Raw genomic sequence first — 16,942 nt, forward strand, 5'->3', positions numbered from 1 at the left:
TTTCTTTCTTGAAGAAAAGATGTCTGTGCTGAAATAACCTAGCTTACTAGAGCACAGTGGATTTTCATACTCTTGAATATATTCCTAGTCAGAATGACCATGTTTTAATAAGGCAGAAGGGATAAACCAGAAATATAAGTATAAAAGATAGATGAGATCTGTAGGGCTTTTGCTAAAAAAAAAAATGTTGGCATTACTGAGTTTTTAACACACTGGAAAGTGAAGGAAACTGTTAAATAATTTGATGTTTCAGAGCATGACCATCAGCAGGAAACTGTGCAGACCTTTCCTGTTTAAGACAAAACTACCCAACATGAAGATATCCTTTAATTCCAAGTGTAAAAAGAGCCAAGGCCTGCTCCAGAGTTGCTGCAAGGTTCCTTCTGAGAAGGAAAAGCAGGAGATGGCTCAGAGTTCCAGAGGGAAGTCACTGTGGCTATTGCTGTTAGCTGGGCAGCACTCAGACAGCAGTGTAGGGCTGAGGGAAGACTGCTGTTGACAGACTGACTGAATGGCAAGTTAAAAGGCAGGAGAATGACTGAAGTGCTGATTTTGGCCAGTTCCTCCCGAGGGTGTCTAGTCCCCTGCCCTCTAGTCAAAGCTGGGTCAGCTGGAGCAGAATGCCCAGGACCTTGTCTTGTTGGGTCTTGAGTACTTCCAAGGATGGAGTCTGCACAGCCCCTCCCAGCAGCCTGCTTTGTTGTTTAACCTCTCTCACAGTCAGAAGCATTCTTATATTGTAATGGGATTTCTGTATTTAGAATTGTGTGGTTGCTCTTGTCCTTTCAATGGATATCACTCAGAAGAGTCTGGCTGCACCTTTTCTGCCATCTCCCATCGGGTGTTTATGCACATTGCTAGGATCCTCCTGAATCTTCTCTTCTCTAGGCTGAGCAGTCACAGCTCTTTCAGCCTCTGTGTATGTCAGATGCTGCCATCCCTTAAATCTTCCCTGTGGTCCTTCATTGGACTTGCTGCAACAATTCCCTATCTTCCTTGTCCTGAGGAGGCCAGAACTGGACCAAGCACACCAGATGTGAGCAGAGAAGGATCATCTTCCTCTCCCTGATGGCAGCACTTCTCCTGATGCAGCCCCAGGATGCTGTTGGTGCTCCATGGCCCAGGGGTGCATTGCTGACTTCAGCTTGGTGTCCACCAGGATCAGCAGGGTTTTCATTTCCCTTTGTGCATGTTAATGAGTTTTCTGCCTGCGTGTTTTTCCAGCCTGTCCAGCTCCCTCTGTAAGGCAGCACCAGCCCTCCAGAGCATCAGCCACCTTCCCTGGTTTTTGCATGGGCTGTGAACTTGCTGGGCCTGCCCTCTCCCCATCATCCAGGTCATTAAAAAAGTCAACATAAACAGTGTCTGCTGGGCTCCCCTCACCCAGAAACTCCCCTCCTCATACGGGGCTGGCAGGCAGGGTCAGTGGGATTTCCCCTCCATAAATCTTGTCCTTGGTGCATTTAGAAGTGGTTCCCAAAATCATGTGTTCTGTTATCTTACCAGGGATCGAGGGCAGGCTGAGCAGCCTTTAGCTCCTCAGATCTCAACTCTTTTTGAATATAGGAGTGCCATGAGGAAGGAGTGCTGTAGGAATAAAATCCCTTTCTTATTTGAGTAATTTATCTCTAGCTCATCTATATTTTTGTGAAAAATAAAAAAGAAAATACAGCTGAACAGAAGCATAGAGCTTTCATGGAGGTGTAACAGTATCACTACTGTTTTGCACCCCCAAAATGTCCATTTTTACAGTGTGATCACATGGTTGGAAAGGGCAGTCTTGGAAACAGCCCCACAATCAGCAAAAGAGTTTTCTCAGTTTTCACTTACTGTTCCTGGATTTCTCTCCAAATCCTTGGGTAATTGGACTTGAAAACAAAGCAAGCCCCCTTTTACCATTCTGTTATTAGTAATTAATTTTTACAGTATTGCCACATTGCCAGCAAAGGCTGGCATTAGCTGGGTCGGGTGTACCTTGGTGACAGTGCCTACAGCTCCAAGGTGCTGGTTGTTATTCCAGGAGCGTGGCCATTGTCCCTGGCACCCAGGTCAGAGGGGGCAGCACACCTGGCTCTCCAGGTGCTGAGGTGTGTCAGGCTGAGCCTTGGGCTGCTTGCATGAGCAGACCCTGCGAGCTGCACTGGGGCCTGTGGGACAGCCTGGCTCTGAGCCACAGGTACTGGGTGATTTCTGAGCTCATCACACAGGATTCAGTGCTGCTCCTTTGGTGCTTGGCAGGACCCAAATGTGTCTCTGTAGTATCTGCTTGATCATGGTGACTTTGGCTTGATTGCCTCCCTAGAGTTTTCAGTGTTAAGTGGACTGGGGAAAAGTTAAGCTGCTGCTGAAACTGAACACATCTTAAGAAACACCCTGCAATAACTTCTGTGGAAGCTGTGTCTTTAAAGGTTAACTTTAATGCAGAAGAGCCTCCTAGAAGCCCCCTCCATCCAGCCTTCCTTTTGTGGGTTTCTAAACACTCAGGGCTTTCTCCAGAGTGTGGTACATCTCTAAAACCATCTACTGATATCTCTAATATCAAATCTCATATATCCATGAAATTTGTACATATATATATATATTGTTCCAGACTGCCTGTCTCACAGTCCTTTATGAATAGATTTTGCTGCCTGTTTTCCCTGGTGTAAAGAGTTCTGCCGTGTTACTGTGCAGAAAAGGAGAAGATCTGCTCCTTCCTGATGCTGTGTGAGGCAGCCTGGTGCCCTGTGGTCATGGCATTCGGTGCTTTCTCAGCCATTTGGTGAGGTGGCTTCCCGTGGAATCAGGACTTGCTGCTTGAACAAGCTCACTCCGTGGGATAGTGTCTGAGGTGGGGGAAAAGGCAGCTTTGTGATGGAACAGAATGAGTCAGGAAAGGAGCAAGAGGGAGACCTGTCAGAGAGATGAATGGGCTTGCTGGAGTCACAGTGGGTGGATGGCAGAACTGGAAATAAGCTGTGCCTCTCTGGAGACACATCCTGGTGCTGGGCTGCTAAATCACATTTTGATTGAGTGCCTCTCTTCTGACTGCCCCTTCCCCAGCCCCATTGTCAGTGGATGCTTCAGCTTAGTGTTTATTTTGTTCTTCCTTCCTTGTTAGAAGAAGGGAAAGGAAAAGCATCTTATGATCTGCATCTTGGAAGCATCTGTCACCTGGTTTAGAAAAGGAGATTTTCCCTCTGTTTTAAACGAATCGTTTTCCCCTAGGATGTGGTTACACTGCAAGTGCCTCACCCTCGGCCTTCAGCTCAGGTGTCAGGTCCAGAATTCCTGACTTGGACCAAGGCACTGACCCTTTTCCCATCAAAAGGCAGATCTTTTCAGGATTAAACTTTTCACATCAGATCCCTTCTGATTTTACAATGCCAAGTCTTTAACCCAACCATGTGTTTATTATTTTAAGGGTCCTTGTTTCCTAACTCCCATTCATGTTCTGCCTTCCTCCGTGTTTCCCACTGGAGCTTCCATCTCCACTGCTCACTTGGCCACCTCCTGCAGCAGCTCTGGCCCTCTGTTCTGTACACAGCTAATCTGGCAGGCCAGCAGGGTTTTTGGAGGAAAAGCAGCATCCCTCTGGACCTGGAGAGTCCTTTGGCAGAGTTCACTTTCTCCTCTCTTCCAGCATCGAGTCCTGGACTTGTTGCTGGCTCTCTTAATTCAGTAAGTGTCCTTCCCCAGTGCACCTGGCATGTGCAGAGTGGAAGGATGTTCATATCTTCCATCCAGTCGCTTCCCTCTGGAATATTTTTTTGCATGTAAGTCAGACATCATCCAGCAGTGTTTTAGAGAGCAGGAATTTTAGCCCAAGGATAAAGAACCAGGTTCATTTGGCATTTGGGAGTATAATCATGTCAGTCCAATTTGCTCCTCTGCCTGATAACTTCAGCCAGTTTCAGCAAAATTTGACAGTACATTACAAGTCTGAGAAATCTTGACATTCCTTCCACATTCCTGCAAACAAGCAGCTTGAGAGACAGCAGGAACAATCCCAGTGCAATGATATTTGGGCACCAGAGAATCCAGAGGGAAGCCAATGCTTGCAAAGCACACATGGAGATGGGAAGTGTCTTCTTTGCTCCTCGCTGACCAGTTGGTTTTCACTGGTTTAATTCCAAGGCCCTAGGGTGCATGGTAAGTTAGGACAAAGCTGGCTCTCTGGCTTTGTGGCAGACAGATTGTTTGGGGTGGTGGTAGTGTAGTAGAGCACAAGTGTCCCTGCCAAACCTCCTGGCTTTGCAGGAGTTCTCTCTCCAGCCATGGCTCCTGCATCTCCTGCCACGTGCAGCACTCCAGGTATGTACCCCCTGCAAGGTGAGCTTTGTGATTCCCAGCAAAACTCCTTCTTAGGAGTCTAGAAACAGGGTTAGGAAGGAAATTCCATTTAAATGTGCAGGAATGCATGAGTGTTTGAAGTTCCAGTGTGCTGAGACCGCTGTCTCATGGCAAGACCTTGGGGAATGCAGGATTTAGAATGAATTTCCACTGCCAGGCAGAGGCACTGAAGGAGTAGGATGCCCAGACATACAGAAGACCTGCAGTTTTTTCATCTGAAGGACTGGAAACAAAGCATAGCCCTTCTGAAATTCCTTACTGGGGTAATTTCTGTCATATTTGGGCCCTGAAGCAAATCCAGTGTGGGTTTTGGCAGCAGCTCCTTGTTTTCCCTTAAGCAGCTGCCAGAAAATAACTTAAGAATAGAATAACTTTTATTTCCATTGTTTTTTTTCTCTGCTGTTTAGCTTCAGCCTCGGTTGCCACAACAGTGTGGGAGTGGCTGGAGGTGGTGGCAGCCTCTGTGCATTTGCTGCACAAACAGCAGGGAGGTGACACCCCCCAAACTCTGACAGAGGAGGCTGTGAACGTGCAAACCTTGTGTGCATTCCTGTGCCTTGCTACAGACCCCACACACAAGCCAGTCCTCAAAGGGGAGTTTGGGAATACTGATTTTTCCTCCTTGCAGTATGAGGGAGTGCTTCTTCTGCAGACAGATTTCTCTTGGGGAAGAGGCATTTCCTATTCTTAAGTGAACAGGGAACTGGGCTTTTCCTTACACAATTAAGATGACTCCAGCAGACACTTTTTTCCTGGTCTTTGCCAAAACCTGAAATTATTTCCTCCCTTACTGTGAGTTTTGCTGCCCTCCTTTCCCTGAACTTGCACATTTTCACATATCCCAAGGAAATGTATTCCATTGCCTCTTGCAGGAAATGCCACTTGTCTCATGAGAGGGCTGCTTGACCGATTCCTGCCCTAATTTGACAGATCAAGGACACATTTTTCTTAAGCTTTTGTTTCAAATTTCACAATCTTCTGGGCTTCTTTGCTCACAGTTAAAACTCATGATAAGAAATGGGACAGGCTGGTGATTGCCAGAGGAATGGAATCAGTTAAATCTACATTTCCAGATGGGAAATTTGTGAAACAGCAGCGGGTAGTCCAAATTCAAAATCAGGAAAAGAAAACCTTTGTCTGGAAGCTCATTTGGCTCAGCTAGATACACATCGCAGCTGGAATTTCTGTAAGTGCAAGTGCTTGAGTAAAAAATGTTGCTGGTGAGTACTGGAAAAGGTGTGAAGAATTCCAGATGCTTCTGCTGAGGCTCGGGAGGTGATGTGTGCATGGTACCTTTGCCCAGCAGTGCCCAGGTACCCGGCCGGGAATGTGGCTGGTTCCAGCCAGGCTGGGGATTGTTAACCTGGAGTGAACCTTGGTGCCCACGCTGCAGGAAGGGGTTGCCACGTGGGCAATGATGAGGCACAGAGACCTTTGGAATGCTCTGCTGGTTTCATGGAGGATGAAGTTGTAACTGAGAAGCAGCGTCTGCACTTTAGGTTAAATTCAGACGTTTTTCATGCTAAAATAATTCCATCTTCTTCATTTGCTTCCTTTTCCTGTAGATCCCTTTCCAGTTGAGGCATTTTATACTGACAGTTTTTACAGATATTGGCACTGGTCAAACAAAATTCCTGACCAAAATCCAGACAGGAATTCATTGTATCTCTTTCCTAGCCAGCTGCTGTTCATTTGGGAAGGCAGCTTTAAATATGTATTTTAGTTTTAGTACACAGGGTGAGCATAGGGATTTTTTGCACTTGATAATAATGGAAATGCAGTTACATGTGGGCCATTCTGAAGGGTAGAAGCAAGAGAGGAGGAGTGGATGCACAGGAATGACTGTTCCTTTCACAGGGTAGCTCCTATGAAGTGGCTTTAGAGAATCCACTGAGTGGTGCCCTGATGATGCTGCAGGTCGTGCTGTTAGAGGTCATATCCAAAAGGATAATGATTAAGTTCCCCAAGGAGACCCAAGGAGAAGTGTGGTCCTAGCTGAGGATTGGAGAGCTTACTTTACTCTCTGTAGCCTTCCTTTGTAATTTTAGGTTTATGTCTCGCAAAAATCATGTTCTAAAAAGTATTCGGGCCTTAAAAAATGTAGGTGAGTTCCTTTGGTTCCTTTGGTTAAGGAGCTCTGCTCTGCAGCAGAGCCTGTGATGTGCCTGGTACACACAGCTCTGCAGGCACTAAGCTGTCTCCTTGTCTGACCTGCCTCAGTGCTAAATCATGTCCAGCCTGTGTTTGTGTGCCATGATGCATTGATACAGACAGGTTTTCAGCACCCGAGGCTCTGGTTTGGAGGTTATTGACTTGTTCCCTTCACCAAGAGGAGTAAGATTAGAGAAGAAATAAGGTGAGAGTAGGGAAGAAACCTGGCGCTTGTGTGTGTGTGTGTCCTTGTTTATTTTCCCCCACTACGAAGCATTAATTGGTGACTGAATGCAAAATTTCCAACGTTTGTTCTTACAGGACTCATAAAGGAGTTAGAAAATGTCATGATATAATAGTATGAGGGATGGCAAAGGTCACGTGGAAGTGGAACACTGAAAATGCTGTCAGGTCCTAAGGATGCTCCTCTAATGAACCTCCTTTGGCAAAATAGGGACTAGGCCAAGTTATCTGTGATGTAATGGTCTGACTTGGCATTGCAACAGCTTGCAAACAACTGTTTAACAGATTAGGATTATGGAAATAATGCCAGAGAGGAATATTGCTGTTTGATAAACTTCCTTCCTTTACAGATTCGGCTAAACAGCAGAGGACTTATCTATTCTGTTGGTCTCCTGCTGGCATCAGTTTTTGTCACAGTATGTATACAGTCTTTTGTTCTTCTTTTCCAAAAGGGGGATGTTTATGGGCATTTTCTTCACTGCTCCTTTCTCACCTCCAGCTGAAATAGTGGTTGCAAAGCCTGTTGTTACAGCATAGGAGTGCTCCCTGCTGTTGAAAACTTCCCAAGGCCTTGATCTGGCTCTTTGTGGGAGCTGTCATTCCCATGGGATGGCACTCCTGCCTGTGTGTTTTCCATGGGAGGATCCTGGGAGGGCCATTAGCAATACCATGAGGTATTTCTGTGCTAGAACTGAAGCAGGTCCCTGGGATGCATGATGAGATCCACTGCCCTGTGAGACCAGCAGACAGAATGCTGAGCAGGTTGCTTGGCTGGCTGTCTCTTCTGAAATACAGCTCAGTTTAGAAAAAAACAGTGCCTGACAATGCTTCTGTTGAAATCAATTCTTGGTGTTCCCTTTCCCAGAAATGATAGAAGAGCAATGATGTGACATGTTCCAGATCTTGGGATGGGGGGGGCCTCCTGTGCAATGCACACCAACACAATTCCCACTATTCCCACGTACACAAGACTTTGGTGGGAGCAAACTATGCAAAGTCAAGCAGTCTTAGACTGTGTGGCTCTAGATTGAGATGCAGGGGAGCACGTGAAGCGTTTTGATTGGGATTGTTCTCACCCAGATGAAATTCACTGCAGAAACCCGAGGTGAAGTGATGTAAGTCAGGGTGGCTTCTGTCACTGCTGCTCTGATTTGCTGGAGCTGTGGTTTTCAGCTCAGTTGGTGCAGTTTGTGATTGCCTCCAACTAATTTTCATCTTTTGTCTCCTGTAGCTGAGGAGGGGATTTACCACTTGATTCGAAATGTTCCTGCTGTGGTGGCTTACTCTGTGTTTATTGTAGGTTTTTGGTGTCCACATGAACAAATGGAAACTGGATAAGAAGCTAGGGTGTGTGTGCCTTTCCCTTTACGGCATCTTCCTGTGTTTCTCCATCATGACAGAATTCAATGTTTTCACCTTTGTGAACTTGCCCATGTGCAGAGATCACTAAGGCAGGTGGCAGACTGTCGGGAGGAGCCTCCTCTTTACCTGTGCAATACAAAGCCACGGCTGGCATCTCCTGGATGCAGTGCACCTCCGAGGCGTGACCTAGATCCTGTAGGACCCGTGGCCCCGCCTAGGTTTGCCCTCTGCCTGGCCCCCACAACCTGCAGCAATCCTTCATCGATGTGAAGAGTGGTTTTCAACAACCCTGTGATTTCCTGAGCTCAGTTTTTCAACAGTGTGACTGGGACTGAAGATGAACTGGCTGCTAACTGGCGTTAAGCCAGTCAAAACTGGTCTGCTACAATTCCTTCTTTTTTTAAGTTATTTGGTGGAAGACTTAATTAATTTATGACTTAAAGACTACTGCTACAATGCAGAAGAGGGTACTTTGTATGGAGATTGACTTTCAAGGAGAATCATGGGAATTTTTTTTGGTTGTGGGAGGTTTTTTTTTTGTTTGTTTTTAGCTTTTAGTTTTGGGTTTGCAGGGGTTTTTTGTTTGTTTTTTTTTACGAAGATCAACATCCTCTCTTGCATCTTCTCCTTCTGAGTGCTGGGTCTCCTGTAACAACCCAAAGGCCACAGGGCGGTGTAAAATGGAAATGCAATTCAAGGTACTCAGCATAAGAATGGATAAAAGAAGATTGTCAAGGAAAAAACTGATGACTTTTCCCTATAAATAGTTAACCTTGTACAGGTTTGTTCAAGAATGCAAGCTAAACGTGGATTCAAAGGGTAAACACTGCTACCATTTTACTATGAATGTTGGAGTTTTATTACTACAGTGTTTGCTATTTCCAAGCAATAGTTTGATCGCCAGCCCAGGAGGGCTACCCAGGAGGTGTCCTGGTTTTTAATGGTCTGCACGTGGAAATGGAAGGTCAGAACTTTCTCTGCTTCATCGGGGGGGGGCATTGTTTTGGGGGGATTCAGTAGTTCGTGTCTCATTCGTTCTGAGGAGGACATAAGGACATGTGAAAACTTTTCTAAATGAGTTACAGACACTGGTTTCTTTAAGAGGAAAGAGGCATATTTTGCACAGACGTAGTTACTGAAGTCACAATTTGCCATTCTTTAAAGAATACACTGGACCTGGCAAGATCTTTTGTCATCTTAAGGAGTTGAACTTACCTGATAACAGATGATGTGGGTTCACCACCCCTCCTGTTGGGAGGGAGGAAGACACAGACAGAGAGATGGCACGTTTTAAAATGTGGAATATCTTCAATGCAGACTTCGCTCACAGATCTTAAGTTATTGTGAAAGTTTAGCTGTTCATTGTTCCAATATCCCTGCTAGGTTTTGTATAATTCTGTATTAATATGCAGGCAGATTCCACCCCTGAGGAAACACCATCACTGCTTTCGTTTGTATGTATTGATACTGTGGGTTCTTGCCACTGAGGCTCTTGTATTTACTTTAAGCACTGATCACTTCTGATCCATTTGGTATGTTTTTTCCTCTTGTATATGTTCTGCTATGAAATGTATTAAGAGACTACCAGCTAGGTGAATGTTTTTGTCTATGGTACAAACAGTGGCAAATAATAGTAAAGGTACAGCAAGCTCTGTGTAACAGGAAGAAAGGAAAAAAAAAAAAAAACCCCAAACACCAAACCCTAAATTATAGCAGGAAAAGAAAGAGTTTAAAAGAAAAAAAAAAAAAGGAGCCTTGTTCTGCTCACAGACGAAAAGCCAAATTTTGTTTCATTTGCACTTTTGGAAATGATTTTTTTTTTCAATCCGATTTTTTTTCGGGCAAAGTGTTGTGAAATGAAAAGATTTACAGCCTGTGGTTTCCCTTCAGCTCAGCAGCTGGTTTTCTTTGTTTGTTACCCCAAACGCGTGGAGGCACTGGCAGCTCCGGCACTGTGGGTGGCAGCGGAGTCCTGTGGAAGAAGGCACGTCCTGCTGGCCAGCTCGGGAACGACGCTGGATGCCTGGAAGGAGGAGGAGGAGGAGGGGTCCAGGCACACATGGCGTGCCTGCATCACCACCTCTCATCCTGGAAAGCAATTGTGCTGCTGCAGGTTGAGCTCTGCAGCTCAGGTCTGAGCAGCCTTCTCGTACCTGTGCCCTCGGGACATCCTCTTTGAGTTAGGAAGCCCACTGTACCTTCCTGTTGTTGGGTTTTTGTTCCTTTTGTTGTTGTTGTTGTTGATGATGATGATGATGAGATGAATAATAATAATAACAACCACTAAAATGCCTAGAATACTTCCTTAAGTCCTTAAGTCTGCAACGATGTGACACGTGTCACTAAAGCCACCCCACAAACACGCAGCTCCACTTCATAGTGAGATGCAGTTGCTCCTAAGCAGAGTGTGTCCTTGCTGATGAGGGGAAGGGGGAAAAAAGAAGTTTTCATATCAGGGCCTATTATTTCTTCTATTTTGAATATTTATACTGCTGCTCCAATGGAGCCAGTCGGATCTATTTCTGCGAAATAGCCATTACCTATCCCGTGGCACAAAAACTGCACGAGTATTTTTTTAGGAACTTTTCCTACTGGTGTGCATTAAATACTGTAGTAATTGTAGTTTTGTGTTGTGTGTAAAACCTGAAATACCATGCTTTGATACTTGGGTGTGTTGCCAGAATGTTGTGTGAGCAGCTCGTTCTAAGTAGAGGCAACAGGCACCTCCAACTGCAATGCTTCCTGCCGGGAGTTTCTGCTCAGGGGGGAAGGAAGGAGGGAGCTGAGGGGCTCTGAGCTCTGCTGGGGCTGGGGGGGCTGCAGGGAGCCACCAGGGGAAGCTGGGTTGTGTTGGGTGTTTTCAGCGTGGCTGTGATTTCATTTGCAGTTTCCATCTTCTGAAAGCGAGGGTCACCTTCGGGTGCGGGGCTGCTCTGCTGCTTGGACCAGACAACTGTTTTTGTTTCCATTCCTAGCACTTTCAGATGATCTTCAGTGAGTTTTTCAAAGGGAGATTAGAGAGGCTTTTCCTCCATGGAGAGGCTTCACTGCAGTTGTGACTTTGACTTAAATATGTGATCTGCTCGACATGGATGGCCTTCCTGTGACAGTGGTTCAAAGGCAGAATTGATAGGAGAGGGTATGATAAGAGGTGGTCTTAAGACATGCTGGGAAAACTGCTTTTGTCCCTACCAAAGGTGAATTTTTTACTTGCCTTTTTTCACCTTTTTTTTTTTTGTTTGTTTGTTTGTTTTTCATCTGCTGCGCTTCTTAGTAGACTTCTTCTGTGATAATAATACCAATATGAAATGTGTGCATGACAGATTTTCACCTGCATAATTCGTTGGTTTTGCTGTGATGCCACTTGCATGCTTAGTTTCCAGCTCTCTGTCCTCAGCTGTGTCACTGAAATCAATTCATTAGCCTTGGATTTGTCGTGGTGGTGCTCGTGGAGAACGAGAACTTCAGTCAAGGTTTAGAAAAAAACAACATTCGAGGCAGGTGGAGCAGCCCGAAGGTAACACTTAATACCCTGCTGTCAGAACAGGGATTTTTATATGTCTTTTCCAATTTATATTTGTGAGATAAAATGTACGTTGATATTGTTGAAAAACTTTTTAGAAAACCGTAACTTTCTGCTGATTGACAAACGTTTCTTATATTAAGATTTTTTGGAAACTAATCCTTTCAATTGAAGTTCACAGAGATGCAATAGTGTGAGGTTTATCTATTTCCAAGTTACACCACTGGAGCTTTAAACTTGTTTAAAATAGATTTTAAAAATTAATCTCAGTAGACCGTGCTTACATGAATTTAATTCTGCCTTGTACTTCCAAAGTTTCACTTCATCAGCAGCGTCTGCAATTTTGTCTATAAGACACTTAAATCCAGGTAAGAATGTCCCTTTTAGGCTGGTGCAACTTGAACTGAATCAGTTTAAAGCCATGGTTTTAAGGAAAGCTTGAATATTTGGAGCACCTCAGCCACTTGAGGTTTAAGGAGCTGCAGAGTCTCGCATGTACCAAGCAGAATGCAAGGCTTAGCTTCAGGAAGAGACTTTTCAGTATTCAGGGACTTGAGTGAAATCTGACCTTGGTGAAATCAGGGGCAGAACCCCTGTGGCTGTTGTAGGGTCAGTGATGGGTTTGTAGCAGTGAGTCCTGGAAAGGGATGGGGACACTGTGGTTTTTTGTGTGAGTTTTATTTTTCTTACCTGAATAGATAAATGACAATAAGACCAAGCACCTTTAAGGGAATTTCCATGAATACTCTGTTAGCACTTAGTGGCCTCAAATCTGAAGCACAGTTCCCAAAAGCATCTACTTCTGCCCAAACTGCTTGCACTTGTCTGGCTGGATCTGCAGAATCAAGCTCTCTGGTGAGGACTTGATCCCTGCCTTTTTGGAGAAGTTCACTTTGTTTCTGGGAAAGCAATAGGGTAAGAAATAGCAGTCTATTTCGTTGTGCCCTGGGGATCTAAACTGGCTAGGAAATGGATTATTTTCTGGCCTGAAACAGTCTGATATATGGAGGCCAAGTTACCCAGGTTTGGGTAGAAGCACCTAATTTCAGGAAGGCTTCTAAAAAAAAGCACAGATTGCCAGCTGAGGAGAAGCACGGCAGTGTGTGCCTGACCCTGTGAGGATGTTCAGGGGTGGCTCCAGACCTGCTCCAGTGCTGAGGTTTTCCATTGGCCTGCCTGAAAACAAGGCTAGACCTGGGTTCCCCGAGGAGCACTGCCTGCTGCTGAAGATTTTGTCTCTATAAGTGCTTGCTTCTTTTGTCTTGCTTCCAGGATTCAGAATTTTGCTCCCACTCTCTCTTTAGCTGCAGCATCCCTCTGGCTTTGAAGGCTGGCTCACCTCCAGTTTCCTGTAACACAGAATTAATGCACTGGGCCAGCACAAATAGTTTGCAGGTTTTGATGCCCTGAGCTGGTGGGAGAGAATGCAAGGGAGATCCTTGCTGGGCACACCAGCCTCCCAGCTCCTGATGCAGCCAGCACAGGCTGCCTCCCTGCAAAGTGCCCCAAGCCCCTGGGATAATCAGGCACTGCACAGGACCTGGGGAACACTTCTCAGGTGTTTTTCAGAGACTCCCCCGTGCAAAGACATGCATTCTACAATAAATATAGTTGGTCTGATTAAGGGGTTCTAAATCTGACCCGGGCCTTTTGCACTTGTGAAGCCAGATTATTCTATAAGAGTTTTACTGAGGGACTCAGCCACAAGTTCATAACGTTCATTGAGAGGTTTTTAGTGGTTTGTTGTTTTCTTTTTTTTTTTCATGTATGAACATGGGTTTGTACTCAAGAAAAATACAATATTTATATGTATATATGCACTTTGCCTAGTAAAGCATATGTGTTAAATGTTGTAAAATTGAAGCCCTGTGGTAACCAGCTGTTCTCTGCATAGAAATAAATTCTTATCATGGCAAGTGCAAAGATGCTGTAGGTGTTATGAGTATTTAGGACAGTCTTACACATACCTATTTATAAACTCAAGCAAAGTTTTTAGTTGTTTCAGCAAGGTTTTGTGAGTGGTGCCTGGCAGTTGCCTATCTGTAATACATCTGTGTACCTTCAGCAATATTCCTAATTATTGTTAGTCGTTTGAAATTCCAGTTCTAGTACTGAATATAAAGTCAGCTTCAGGGAAAAAAAAAAAAAAAAGAGCACGTGTGAGACATTGAGGAGGTCAGAAAGTTCTGCACTGGGATATTTATGCATTTTATTTATTTATTTATTTATCAAACACAGAGTGCTGAGTCCCTGGTTGAAGAAAATATTTCCCCATGCTGGCAGAAGATTTAGGAACCTAATTTCGGTCCCCTCCTAAGGCTAAGGCCAGGTCTCCCCTGGATCAGGGGCCAAGCAGACCAGGCTATTTAAAGCATTGTTCCATCCTTTTCAGTGGCCAAAAAAAGGGACAAGACCTTCTCAAATGGTTCTTGTAACTTCCATCACTAGAGAGGCTGAGAGATGCTGGGAGATCCAAAGATGCTTCTGCAGCTGATCTCTAAGAGTAGAATTATGTAAATAGCAAATACTCCTTGCACTTTTAATACTTGCAATATCACTGTCACCAGGTACCATTTGCAATAACCAAAATTCACATTTTTAGGTTTTTTCCCCCCCTTTTCACTAAGGAAGTAATCTTCCTTTGGCTCGTTTTCCCCAGTTCTTTCAACAGTAAGTGATTTGCTCTGGTTAAATGTGAAGATCCCCCTAAACCAGGTTTCATGTGGCAGCGAGTGCAAGTACATCCTGTCATTCATTAAGATGTGTGTAATGTTCAAGTTTTGCATCGAATGAGGGCCCATACTCTGTCAAGCATAGAGTTGAGCTGAGTTGTTCATCCTTGGTTCTCAGAAACAAAAAACAACCTTTTCCCCTCCTGTTTCTCACTGCTGAGTCAGGACCTCTGGGGGTAACATGCCTTTCTGTATCATGGAACTGCCATGTGAAATTGCTTATGGATGAGGTGAGCAAGCAGAGAGTGAACCACAACAGCTTTTTGAAAGAAGCCAAAGCAAGATGTTGGTGTAGTAGCTTTGTTCTGAAGCAATTTTTTAAAAAAATTTGCCAGAAGCGAAGGACACAAAGTGTGGGTTTTGTAATCATACAGCACCAGTGCAGAGCAAGTGCAACCAACAATAGTACAGCATCACAAACAATTGTCTGTAATTCAGATACTGGCAAGTTTCACAGGGGTCACATTTACATGATGATTTTCCTGGCTGCTGCTTGATCTTTGCAACCCTTGGTGTTTGGTCAGGAAAGGTGGAGAGAAGTACTTTGTCCCTTTCTGAGGGAGAAGGGAGAGAGATGCCTAACCCAACATCTCCAGCTCTTACCCTGGCTGCACAGGTGTGCCAGTCTGTGTGCCTGAGAGTTCACTGGTGTGCCCTGAAGATTTAGGGATAAATTTCAGAGTTCCCTTGAGGAGCAGCGTGATTGACCTCACTGTCACCTCCCTTGTAAACCTGGGAGTCCCTACTATGCAGGCAGTATTTGTGTGAGATTGCTAATGGAATGTTACCTTCATCCTCGCATCAAATCTTTGCTTTCAAGACTGAAACCCTACTAGGAAGATGTTTGTAATGGTTTGGGGGATTTGGGTTTGGTTTGGGATTTTTTTTTTTTTGTTTTGCTTGCATTTTTTTGTTTGTTTTTTGTTGTTTTTTTTGTCTGTCAAAGTGCTGTGCAATACAAAACCCTCCTGGCAAGGTCTGGCGATGTTTTGGGTGTTCCTCTTGCTCTGGTGCATTCCTCAGAGCTTCAGCCAGTGTGAGGTGTGGGGAGGGCAGGAGTGGCACTTCTGCTGAGCCCAGAGGTGGGTGTGTGACAGTCAGGGAGGGACATTTCTGCCAAGCACTCCAGCACAGGCCTGGCAATGGCAGCTGAGACTCAGGTAAATCAGGATTCCACAGAACAAAAAGGCGAGCAGGCAGACCTGTTAATGCTTTTGCCCCTTCCAGTGTTTTTGCCAAGCCCAAACAAGCCCAAATGTAGGTGGAACTGAGTGCAAATGTACATATAATGTATGTTCGTGTAACACCAGCCAGAAAGCAAAACAAGCAGTGGTTTCTGGTAATACAATTCTACTCAAAATAGCTTTCTATTAAGTCGGCTTAAAAGTGTTAAAAACGGTGGAGCCACAGACAAAACATTGGTTACCTTTTGAAATGAGTTGCAATGGCTTTGTCACACTTGTACAAGTGTTATAGGTCAGTCTTTCTGTATGTTTTTACAACTTACTGTAGAGTAGTCTTCTATGCATAGCTGTTCCACTTGCCTGTGTAAGTTACAAATCTAACCGAAATGGAAGCATGCGTTTTTCTCTGTTTGCTGGGAACCTATAAAATTAGAAACTTGTATTTCTGTGTTTTTAATGTGTTACACTGTAAACAAAATCCACAGCACTATTGTCTATGGAATATCAAAAAGTTTTATTAGAATGAATTACTTTAAATGTTTTGTCAATTGATTTAATAACGTGTCAGACATCTACACTAAGACAATATAATGTTTATCAATAAAAATATCCTCTCTTTGTACCAACTTAACATTTCAGGGAGTGCTTGGACTTAGGACTAGAGCACCCCTGTAGGTTACAATCCCAATGATTTATTAACTTTTGGCTTAATTCACAGAGTACTTTATACCCCTCGTTTAACCTGAGCACTGGATTAGGGAGTGAAGGGAGAAGGAAGGAGAGTGTTTATAAGTAGTATTAGGTGTGCCACTGGATGTGTGTTTGCTGTAAAGGTGTGTCTGAAGGCACTCTCACTTGCTACCCCCTGCCACATGTGATAGGCAAAACGGGCATCTCTTTTCATTCTGCTTTGTGATTGCTTCACTTGAGAAAATTTTTATGTAGCTTAAAGCCTGGAAAGTTAGAAACTGGTTTTTTAGAGATCAGGCGAGGAATTGAATTTCTAACCATTTTCATTAAAATTAGGAAAATCAGAGTCTGAAGGCAAGCCATCATTGCTTTCAGTGGAGTAGATATGGATGAGAATGTATTCATATTCATGTATTCGCTTTTGCTTTTTTAAAGCCTTTGTTGGCTTTACAGTTATTCTTCAACCATCACAAACCCTGACTAAGCAAAGATGTGAATTCGTAGTGCAGAACAAAAAAAAAAATACGAAGCATCAGAGCAAAAGTACAAACTGGTTAAAAGAAAACTAACCCTCCTCTCCCACGGGACTACCTTAAATATGCAAAACTAGAGCAAGAATCCTGATTTTTTTTTTTTTTTCCCGTTTGAAGGCCACTTCTTGTTGCTTTACAGAAGCCTGACCTGTGTCTTGTCCACTCCAGAAGTTATTTGCTTTGAAGTAATAC

At 44.3% G+C, this 16,942-nt stretch overlaps 1 protein-coding gene across 3 annotated transcripts in view; it reads left to right on the top strand.

Moving 5' to 3' along the window:
- Positions 1 to 16,158, top strand: part of SLC24A3 (solute carrier family 24 member 3) — a 78,318-nt gene extending 62,160 nt beyond the window's left edge. For all 3 annotated transcript variants that reach the window (XM_088160854.1, XM_088160855.1, XM_088160856.1), the window contains 2 exons: positions 7,077 to 7,142; positions 8,027 to 16,158. In XM_088160854.1, the coding sequence (XP_088016980.1) occupies positions 7,077 to 7,142; positions 8,027 to 8,176 (216 nt within the window). In that variant the 3' untranslated portion in view covers positions 8,177 to 16,158. The remainder of the gene's footprint in view (positions 1 to 7,076; positions 7,143 to 8,026) is intronic.
- The last annotated feature ends 784 nt before the right edge of the window (positions 16,159 to 16,942 follow it).

Source organism: Sturnus vulgaris, chromosome 3 (assembly GCF_052056855.1).
Source record: "Sturnus vulgaris isolate bStuVul1 chromosome 3, bStuVul1.hap1, whole genome shotgun sequence".
In the NCBI taxonomy this organism is placed as follows: Eukaryota; Metazoa; Chordata; class Aves; order Passeriformes; family Sturnidae; genus Sturnus; species Sturnus vulgaris.